The sequence below is a fragment of the Hipposideros armiger genome, unplaced genomic scaffold, assembly GCF_001890085.2.
Source record: "Hipposideros armiger isolate ML-2016 unplaced genomic scaffold, ASM189008v1 scaffold_190, whole genome shotgun sequence".
Lineage (NCBI taxonomy): Eukaryota > Metazoa > Chordata > Mammalia > Chiroptera > Hipposideridae > Hipposideros > Hipposideros armiger.
In genome coordinates, this window is record NW_017731540.1 from 176,353 (window position 1) to 188,152 (window position 11,800).

At 36.3% G+C, this 11,800-nt stretch overlaps 1 protein-coding gene across 2 annotated transcripts in view; it reads right to left on the minus strand.

Moving 5' to 3' along the window:
* The window catches only part of PTH2R (parathyroid hormone 2 receptor), a 72,447-nt gene that overhangs the window by 50,413 nt on the left and 10,234 nt on the right, over nucleotides 1-11,800 (minus strand). For both annotated transcript variants that reach the window (XM_019652941.1, XM_019652940.1), the window contains exons 2-4: nucleotides 7,799-7,901; nucleotides 1,429-1,539; nucleotides 1,193-1,314 (exon numbers count right to left, since the gene is read on the minus strand). In XM_019652941.1, coding sequence (XP_019508486.1) covers nucleotides 1,193-1,314; nucleotides 1,429-1,539; nucleotides 7,799-7,901 — 336 coding nt within the window. The remainder of the gene's footprint in view (nucleotides 1-1,192; nucleotides 1,315-1,428; nucleotides 1,540-7,798; nucleotides 7,902-11,800) is intronic.

Here is an 11,800-nt window from a genome sequence, read left to right on the forward strand (position 1 = left end):
CCAGCGTGAGCGGCCAGCAGCCGCAGTGAGCGGCCGTCCAGAAGCCGGCGACTGATCTGCCTCACCCGGGAAGAGCGCAATGATGGTGCCAACTAGGACCAGTGAAGCAACATCCTCCACAACTAGATTGAAGAACAAAAATGACAGCAACTTGTATGTTCCCCTTACCCCAGTTCCCCAGCACTGTTCCCATCCCCCCAATTCCCCAATAAAAAAAAAAATCTTAAAAAAAAAAAAAAGAAAAAGAAAAACATCTATGTTGGGTGAGTTTATGTATGATGACTCTCCTCAGGGTCCTCATAAAACTAATTTATACATCAATTTAACATGTTCATTCCCAGCATCATATGCCTATATCATCATTCATTTTACTCATGAGGTCTGAGTGATAGGAATTTAAGCATGACTTTTAAAGCACCACAAATAATTTAAAAGTAACCATCTAGAAGTTTTCAAAGTTTCCATGTAATTGCTATCTCAGAAGCTTCACTGATGAGGAATTTATAGATCAGGACTCTGAGTTAGACCCTGCCATCAGCGAGCTGTGTCGCTTTGAGCAACACTTGATCTCTGGATCTGAGTTGACTCACGTGTGTAAAATTAAGGTTTCCTGTGGGAAGACCCGTAGGGCGTCCCTCACTCCTCTTTAATTCTACAACTCTAATCTTTAATATACTAATGAAATCACCTACTGGCAAATCCTAGGAGATGGAAAGTACATCTGTAAAATATAAAACTCTTCCTGGGATACAGAACGAGAGGAGATGCAGCCACTTAAAAGTAGTCAAAAGAAATGGTGCATCATGTTGCTGATTACCTATTTCAATTTTTATACATCATATAGCATTATATAATGTAAACACAATGTAATGTGATACAATATACATAGAGACACATATCTATAAGTGTGTGTGCGTGTGTGTGTGTGTGTGTGTGTGTGTGTGTGTGGGCGTGTGTGTATATATATATTTCAGAATGGGAACTCTAACCTAAAGAAAACACCAGAATGTCTCAAGCCCTAGACTTTTCCTTAACCAGGTATCTGAAAAGATTCCAACCTTGCTTTTATCTTTTATGATCTTTGTGTCATAGAATAAAACGGTTTTTACATATAATGGTTGACAATCAAAAATTGCATAAAATCATTGTTCTGCTTCCCCTGAGGGGTGCACAAATACAAAATTACCATTACCTTTCCTACGCTGATATCTGGCTGCAGAAAGCGAAGGCAGTCTGAATAATTAGCCCATGTTTTATTTAAACTGTGCATAAAATCCCATGTTCCATTGGGGTTACAGTGTCGGAAAGCAACTCCTATAAAAACATGAAGAAAAACAGTGAGATTGTTCAGGTCACTTAGAGTCCATTACAAAAAAAAAAAAAAGTAAATTTCTGTTTCAAATAAACCATTTCAGAAAAATTCAATACCTTTATGATTGAAGTCATAAATATAAGGAGGGCATGGGACAGCCAATATTTTCCCTACTGTTCCTCTGGGCCAACAAATGAGTCCATCCCATTCTGGAAAACAATTTCCCTCTGATGAGGAAAAAATATTAAAAAGCAGATAAACAAAAATGTAATTGGAACCAGAGAATAAGTTCATTCAATATACAAAATTTCAGGTCACTGCCTGTAGCAAAATGTAAAACAAATTGGTAGTTTTAGAAATGAGAATGAGGTAAATAGGATGCAAATGTCTCAAAATTCATCCACTTAGACTCGCTGATAGGAACATGTGATTTGCATAAATTAAAAATATTTTAGTGATTCCAGTATGTATGAGTTATAGCAATTAATATGTAAGAAACATTGGAATTCATTGTGAACAATTTGCATAATAAAATTCTTCCAAGTATAATAGTTATAGCTACATTTCTTTACCCTAGATTTTTTTAAATTGCTGTTAAAAAATATATCATATGAAACGGATGGAGTAAGATTTGGATTTGCCTTTTCACCAATAGTTTTAGTAATTTCTTTGAGTTTAACACTCATCTCAAACAAAACTCTCATATGCTCTCCTCTTTTCAAGATGCATACAGAACTCTATCGCTTTTCACAGAATCCATTGCCACCACTATGGTCCATGCTACCTCATCTCCTATGTAATTCACTGCTAGAGCCTCCAACTGATCTTCCTGACTCAATTCTTACTCTCCTTTCGTTTATTCTCCACACAGTAGCCCAAAATCATCTTCCAAAGGCTTTGCATCTGACTCTGAGCAAAAGCCAAGTCTTTACAACGTCTGAAGGCCCTCTAGGCTCTGCCCTCTCCCCTAGCCTATCTCCCGAATCTCAACTCCTGTTAAGGTCCTCCTTGCTTTCCCTTGAATTCAATGCCATTCCCCAGATAGCCTCAGGCTTATTCCCTTACATCAAACATCAACTTCTGAGTAAACTTTACCCATTTGAAACCACATCCTGAAACACTCCTCCCTTTCCTGCTATATTTTTTATCTGAGGGCTCATCACCTTCCAAAATCATGTTATTCTATTATTGTTTTCTTAAACCACAGGGTTTAAGGACCTTGAGGGCTGGGTATTTTGTCTGTTTTATTTCATGTATGAGCCACAGGGACTTGACAAGAGCTTAACAAACATCTAGTCAGTGTCAACACTGTTCTTCCAGCCTCCTCTTCATTAGTTGTTTATTGAACTTCCAAGAAGAGAGCATATCAGCGATGTTATACCCTGACTTCCCCAAAAGAAACTACTTGCAATGACTGCTACTTTCATTTTCTATTGATATCATAACAAATTACCACAAATTTAGTGGTTTCAAATAACCTAAATTTATAATCTCACTTTTTTCTGTAAATCCCAAATCCAGATCTCTGTTTGGCTGGTTCTCTGCTTATAGACTCACAAGGCCAAAATCAAGGTATGGGCAGGGCTGTATTCCTTTCTGGAGGCTCTCAGGGAGAATCTGTTTCCTTACTCATTCCAGTTGTTAGAATTCAGTTCCTTGCAGTTGTAGGCCCCCGTTTCCTTGCTGGCTGTCAGCTAAGGGCTTGCATTTCTTGGTTCTAGAATCCACTTGCATTCCTTGGTTCATGGCCTTCTTCTTCCTTTTTCAAAGTCAGCAAAGTGGTTGAGTCCTTCTCACGTTTTGAGTCTCTCTCCTCCACTCTCCATTTCAATGACTCTTTTGTCTTCCTCGGCCACTTTTAAGGGCTCATCCAGATAACCCAGCATAATCTCCCTATTTTAAGGTCCATAATCTTAATTCCATCCGCAATACCCCTTTGTCATATAACATAACATACACAAGCATAACACCAGATATTAGCGTGTGGGCATCTTTGGGAAGCCATTATTCTGTTGCCATGAGTACTTCCCATTGTAGATCTCTCAAGTTTTTATTGGGTTGTCAGAAAAGTCATGGCACATTTTTGCAATGAAAAACATAGAAAACATACATCATGACTTTTCTGACAACCCAATAGTTACCAGTTACACAAACTGCAGCTGGGGATTTTTGTTCTCACTAATGTTCATGATGTCAAGTTGTTTGTTCAGTTTTGAATAGTCAGCATAATGGAGCCTCACATAAACACTTATCTCTACAGAAAAGAATTCGGCATAAATGTGAAATTAACTTCTTAGTGTCCACCATATCACATGGAAACAAATACTGGATTTGCTTTGTGGATGGCTGAAGCAATAAGATGTCTTCCTTCGCCCACACTGTTTTTCTTGGAAACAGCCTCTTTGTTCACATAATAATAGCCTGTGCTTTACGTATCACAAGCAACCCAGGAACTCATTACACTAACTTCTGCTTTTAGTGCACAGTTTCATCTGCTTCTTTCCACCATTACCTTTTTGTTTTGTTCTTCTTTAAATAGAGTGAATTGAATCACTCTCTCCCACCAACTTTGCCTTAGACACTCTTCTCCATCTTGATAGTATTCCATATAGATTCCCATTCACACGCTTTGTCTTTAACAAGTCATGCACCCTTATTTATCTGAACTGTCCAATCCTTTATCAGATATCTATCATACAATCTACATAAACTCGACCTGAACACACATTCTTGTGTTCTTGTAACTAGTTTCCCTCTAAAATATATGCTGCAATGTCATGTGAGATGTTCTGGCAAGAGTAAGTCACATGATGGAATAAGGTCTTCTTCATATAAGTCTAAAATCAAATAATCACTTTATTCTGTAATTATGTAGTCTTTAAATTGCTAGGGAGAAAACTCTGCTGATTTTTCCTCATGCTCTGAAAGGGGCCATTTTGTAGTTCCCTACGAGAACCATCCCCCACACATACACACACAGACACACACCCCAAAATTCAGAAAACTAATACTTCCCAAAATAATGTTTCTACAGATTGTATTCATCTCTCTGGTGGCTTTATGACAAAGAGAATGATAAATATTCATGAAAGGTTGAAAAGATTGGGGAAGCCATGACCTCACAGTTAATACAGAGATCTTAATTAATATCTACTCTTTTATCATCATTTCACCTCCTATGTGAGTAAATAATTTCATTATTTAGCAAGAACCTAATTAATTGCTTGATGACTCACCAATCTCCCTTTATAAATTAACACCATTAATTACATTCCCTGTAATCTTTTGTATGTGCCAGGACAAAGTAATTCTTAGTAAAGCTTGTCAAACCATGATATTTACACAGAACAATCTAAAATTTGAAGAATCTAACTTTGTCTCTTTTCAGTTCTACAGTTACCCATAACACAATGTGATGATACGTTGTGGAACTGGGATCAATACCATTTTGGTTTTTGTTTTTAAATACTTGAATAGTTTATAACTAGGTATTTGCATTTATATTTCCTTTTCTTTCTTTCATAGACATGAAGAAACATTTTATTTTTATTATTTAATACATATAATATTCTCTATTTTGTTTATGAAAAACATTTTATAATAAAAGTAAAATGTTTTTCATAAACAAAGTAGAGATTATACATTCATCATCTAGAATTGACGCTTATTGATATTTTGCCATAGTCATTTCATCTAATTTATTTTTTGCTGTGGTAATTTAAAGTAAATTGCAGATAGCATAACAGTTCACTCCTAAAAATTTGGAAATGAAAATTTCTTAGATTGGCTAGTGATATCAAAATGTCATTCTACGTTTTTACACATAAAGTGAAGAAATTTTGAGTCAATTTATATATAATTAGACATTTCTCATTGAAATATAGACCGAAGTTTGGCCAGCTTTAATTCTATTCCATTTGTATGGAGAGAAAAAAAGTATCTTTTCTCTTTCAGTATTTATTCATCTATATATTTCACATAATTCCCACCTTCACAAATTTTAGATGATACATAGGTTTACATCCAAATCACTTACTCTTTTCATGTGTAACTCTTGATGTATGACCAATTCACACTTGATTCACACTTCCTTGCCTTTACCCATCCTATTCCCTCTGCCAGGAATGTCTTTTTACTTCCTTCTCTACACATCTAATGCCTATCCTTTAATTTTAAGATGAGAGGAAGTCTCCTTATATCCCTCCCCCAATGAATTAAGTTGCTTTTTCAGTGATTCCATAGTTGTGATGCCTCTGATGTTGGTAACACCATAGTGGAAGGTGTCAGTCTTCCTAAGCATATCATCATCTCCATGGGGCAAGGATAGAATCTGATTCATTTTTTCTAGTGTTTAATACAGAAACAACACACTCTGGGCACGTGACAGATTTGGTGAATTGTTAAAGGGACACGGAAGATGATAATGTTGGACTGTCATCTCTGAGCTATCTTCCTGCTCAACATTTCATGACACTTCATAGAAAAGGGTTTATTCAGCCCTCATAGATAATAATCCTTATAAATTCCTTCATGGCGATGTGGTCCTTCAGTGTTCTTTAGAGGCAGCATGAGTGATTCCCCTTTTTGACACTACTAGTCTGGTCATTCAGACAACTGCTTCCTAGTACAAGACTCTACAAAGACTGAATTAATATAAAAACCTTATTTCTTAAAATATGGCTTAGCTGGCTGTAAATTAAAAGAATAAATCTGAGGCCAGAAATTATGCCATAGGGTCAGCAAGCACTGTATTTGGGGCTTTTCTAAGTTAATCACTGAAAGAATTAAACATAATCATAGCTTCCAAACTAGTAGGGAAATGAAGGGTGAAATAAGGAAAAAAGTCTCAATCAATTCAAAAGAAGCCAAAAGAAGATGGGGGTAGTGAAAAAGACACACAGGAAGAGCTGGTGAAATGAAAAGCCCAAATAAAGTGGTAGAATTGATGCAAATACTGTATACTAATAATCACAATAATGTAATTGAGATAAACTCTTCAGTTAATAGACAAAGATTATGAGAATGAATAACAAGGAAAAGTCCATGTTTGTCTTATTTATAAAAGATACTACCAAAACATAAGTATACAGAAATGTTTATTAAAAGAATGCAAAAAGATATGGAGTTGTTTAATGGATACAGAGTGTCAATTTTGCAAGATGAAAAATATCTGGTGACTGGTTGCACAACAATGTGAATACATAATTCTACTGGACTGTACACTTAAAAATGTTGACGATGGTAAATTTCATGTTACATGTATTTTGCCACAATTAAAAACTTTTTTAAAGGATGGGAAAAGATATGTAAAGCAAATGCCTACCAAGAAAAAAAACAAATGTTGCCTATTAATATTGTTATCTTTAATAGAATAATTTATATTATATATATATTACTTAATATTTAAAGCAAAATTATACTAGAGATAAAGAGAGCTGCTTCATGTTGACAAAGGTTTAATTCACCAAAAATACAACATTTCTAAACTTGCATACACTTAATAACATATTTTCAAAATATATGAAGCAAAAAATTTACCATCCATAGTGGAAGATTTTAAAATATAACCTCAGACAAGAATAGGTCAAGCAGATGAAAAATCACTATGGATACAGAATACATGGACCATACAACTAATAAACTTAACCTAGTGAACACTGTAAAACAATGTACTCAGATGGACAATACACATTCCTTTGAAGGCCACGTGGAACATTTATCAAAATTGACCACTATACAAGCCAGTAAATCTCAAGGCATTTTTAGAAATCAGTATCATGCAGACCACAATCTTTGGTAATAATCAATTGAGAAATCAGTCACAAAACTTTTTTTTTTAAATATTTGTTGACTAGTATGAAGGAGATATCAAACGACATATTTTATTATGGGACATAGCATTAAGGACATGATCTGCAGTATTCAGATTGCTGGGAATTTAGGGAACTCAGTAAATAGCACTTGCCTTCCCAGATGAATTTGGAACTATCTGAAAAATTACATAAGGAGTCGGGCAGATGGAGATCAAATAATCACTTTATTAAGAAAAAGTTGTTTGGGAGAACATGGCCTATGTACATATAAATGGGCTTGCTTATTTTCTCCTCTGACTTACATATTACCAAAAATTGCAGGCAATACCCACAAAGACAGAGCCTGCCCCTCCAAGCTTATCGCATGATCAAGGATAAACCCATATGCACACTCCATGCAGGCAGACAGATTCCAAAGAGAGACCAGAGGAGGAGGCTGATGTGCACAGCTGCTATTCCCAAACCCACAATCGAAGCAAGTCACTCCTTCCATAAGTAGGGAAAAGCTTATGGGTTAAAGAGATGACAAGACCCGTGTTCTACTACACAGCCCTCCACACACAAAACATGGAATCACTGATGAGGGTCTCCCTAACACTAAACAAGGAGGGAAATTTGCAATCGTTATGAGGCCCGGGGCACAAGGAGGACACGATTTTCTTAGCATCTTTACCTCCTTCCTGGAGCTGAGCTGTAATGTTGAGTTCGCACTGCACTTTAGCTTTCAGCACAAGGACAATCTGTTCTTCTATAGTGATGGTGCCATCAGAATCCAGCTGTAGAAATGAGCGAAGTATAAACAGTGAAAAACATTCTCATACTTTTTTTTAAAGCCATGATAAAAACTTTCATTATTTTACCCTCTAATATAATTGAAAATTAAAGTTTTGATACAAAGCTATCTGAAATCATCCTTCATTTTAATCAAAATTCAAAATCCATCAATGTATAAGATTGTAGAATAATCTTTTTACCTAAGTTGCCTAAAGGAAAAAAAAAATCTCATACTAGAACATTTTACTATAACTAAGTAATTATATTAGGTATACCATAATTGAAAAAATAATTAACAGATTGAAAATTTCCTAGCATGTTATGGAGACCCAATATTTTATTAAGTATGTTGCAATGTGTCAGCTATGGCACATAGAAAGAGAATGGACTAGACGACTACATTTAGCTCCACTGAAAAATTATCCTGAAACCTTGGGCAAGTCACTTAACATCTTTAGGTTCACCATAGACCTAAACATGCACTTGGCCCAGGAATCAGAGAAGTTAAAGGAGGACCCAGGGAAAGACAGAGCAGTTGCAGGCCGGGCTGCTGCCTCTCTCTAGTGAGATGAGCCAGCAGATAAGCAATAACATGTCTGAGATACAGAAGTGACTGTCTTGACCTTCTGACAATAAAAAACAAAATGGCTGCTGCTTCACATCTGCCCTCCAATGCTCATGAAAAAATTGTCTCTTGTAGCTCACCCTACCCAGAAATATAAAAGGAAGGGGGTTCCAAAAAATATAGTTTAACATAGCCAGGTCGACACATTACACAGCCACGAAAATCCACCTCTGTCAACTTGGCACCCATACATATCTCTCTAAACCACTTAATTTCCAAAAAATTCAATAGCAAAGTCATGCTTCCATCTAACATGATACAATTCGTTTGGCACTAAGAGTCATTCTAGAACAGAATTTTAAGGAGGGAAAAACCTGTACTTGTCAACTATGGTTTTGTAGCAAATTAATCCAAAACTTTGTGGCTTAAAACAATAAACATTAATTATCCCACAGCTTGGGAGAGGTTTAGCTGGGTGGCTCTGGCTCAGAGTCTCTTATGAGATTGCAGGCAAGACTTTAGCTATAGATTCTGTCACCTGAAGGCTTGACTGGTCTAGATGATCCGTTTCCAAGACAGCCCACTCACATAGTTATGGGCAACTTCCTCAGTGGCTGATGGGAAGAAGTCTCAGTTCTTCACCACATAAATCTCTTTATGGATGTTTGAGTATCTTTACAGTCTGTCAGTTGGATTCCCACAAAATGACTGATTCCAGAAAGAAAGCAAGGAGGAAGCCACATGCCTTTTATGATCTAGTCTCAGATGTCATTCATGATCAATCCCATCATATTTGTTAAAAGCAAGCCACTAGCTCTCCCTCAAAGGGAGAGAAATCAATCTCTCCCTCTTATAGAAAAGTATTCAAAAACTTGTAAATATATTTTTATTTATTTTTTTAAAGATTTTATTGGGGAATTGGGGATGGGGAACAGTGTTGGGGAATTGGGGAAGGGGAACAGCCAAGTTGTTGTGCTTCAATTTTAGTTGTGGAGGGCGCAGCTAGCTCAGCTCCAAGTCTCGTCGCCATCCGGCCACCTGTTGGCAGCTCGCAGCCACTCAGCTCAAGGTGCCGTGTTCAATCTTAGTTGTGGAGGGCGCAGCCCACCATCCCATGTGGGAGTTGAACCAGCAACCTTGTTGTTAGGAGCACATGCTCTCACCAGCTGAGCCATCCTGCCACATGTTGGCAGCTCAGCAGCAGATCAGCTTGGGCGCAGCTCACTGGCCCATGTGGGAATCGAACCGGCAACCCTGTTGCTCAGAGCTCGCACTCTTAACCAATTGAGCCATTCGGCAGGCCATAAATATATTTCTAAACAATCACAATTTTCTGAAAGGAATCACCTATTTTCTAGAAAGGGAATACTGAGTATTGTGTGTTCTGCAGATTTATTAACAATAATAAGGTCCAGAGCTTTGCATTTGTGTTTTCCGTTAGGGACTTAGAGGTTCTTAAATCAAATGAGATGATAAAATCTAACAGTTTATGTGACAAACTCCCTATAATAAAATCCTTTGCAAATCCCACATCTTTAATTTCAGGCTACAAATGCACTTATTCTCTAGAATCACCACTTAAGGAAAGTGGAAAAACAAGCCTTTTTATATTGTGCAATAAGATATTATGGACTGAACATTGGAAATCAAAAGATGTTTACAGCATTAGCTATAGGAAGTACACTTAGAGATTGATAATTATGATTTTGGGTTTTTTTCTAACACATAAAATAATAGACTGACAGGTTAAACTGAAATAAAGGATACAGAAAAAAGTATCATAAGCATTAGTTTAGTATCAAAAAAGTGTATTATTCCTGAAACTTATGAGTCTATTGTTTTCTAATATATTTATAATATAAGTGATAGCTCAATAAATAATCAGGTATATGGTTTCAGAGATTGCTGGATAATATTCATAGCTCAATGGCCACATTCAGTTTAATGCTGTTGTTTTTTTTTTTTCATGAAGAGAGAGAATAATGAAAAACTAATTTGGGGGGCTGGCATACACAACAGAATTTAACTATAAGGCTAACACAATGCAGATTCAGAGTTATAAGTAGCCACACTAAAAGTGAGCCATAAAATCTCACATGGCACGAAGGCAGAATGAAATGGGAACAGATGAGCCATCTGAGTGGGCATGGAGGAAGGAAAACTGACTTCTTCCTCATTCATTGTCCAGAAATTCAGGCGCCATCCAACTTGGGTCTTTTTTGTTATTTTCCTGACTATTTTCTCAGCTCAGTAGTTGCCTTCTTTGACTTACATCCTCGAAAACACTGTAAGCTGTGACCAGGTTGCAGAACTACAAATTTTTAACTCTAAGAAATTTGACTTCAATATCAAACATGAACCTTTCAAATCACTCCTTGTATCATTTTTACTTGAACAAATACATTTTTGTTTTCTTTTGTGCATATGTGACTCTTTCATTGAGATAACCTTTACAGGAACATAAGCATTATATAAATTACAGCTTTTAAAGGTATTTTCTTCTAAAAAAATGTGGCCAGTTTATCCCAGCAGCAAGTTTGATTAGGATGGGCTAATTCGTGATCAGTTAAATTGCTCTCTGGTCATTTCAGGTGAGAGTAAGAAAATGCTTAACATCTTTTACATTGCTTCCTTTTCCTTCTTTGTTACAGATACAAGTGTTCTTCACCATAGAGAGACATTAAAATCATAGTTTACTTAAAAGCAAAAAACACTTTTCATACTCAATATCTCCTTCAATGTTTCATATTCAACATCTACTTCAATGTCCATTATTCAGTGTTACTCCAAAAGCAATAACTGCATCCAACAAAAGTGGTATGTTTAGAAAAATGGATGTTAGTAATTTTTTCTGGGCAAGTGATCATTTACAATTTGAAATAAAATGTTGAATTTCAATCTGTCACATATTTGATAGGTAAAAGTAGCCCTAATTTGATCATATGTATCTTATTGAAAGTACCTGAAGCTGCCATTATAGATACTAACTGCTAATGTAAGAATATGTGAATCTTCAATGAGATACCACCTTACCCTGGTCAGAATGTCTATCATCAATAAATCAACAAACAAGTGCTAGCGAGGTTGTGGGGAAAAGAGAACCCTGATACACTGTTGATGGGATTGCAGATTGGTGCAGCCACTATGGAAATCAGTACAGAGGTATCTCAAAAAAATGGAAATGGAACTACCTTATGACCCAGCAATTCCACTCTTAGGTATTTATCCAGAAAAACCCAAGACACTAATTCGAAAAAATATATGCACCCCTATGTTCATTGCAGCACTATTTACAATAGCCAAGACTTGGAAACAATCGAAATGCCCATTGGTAGA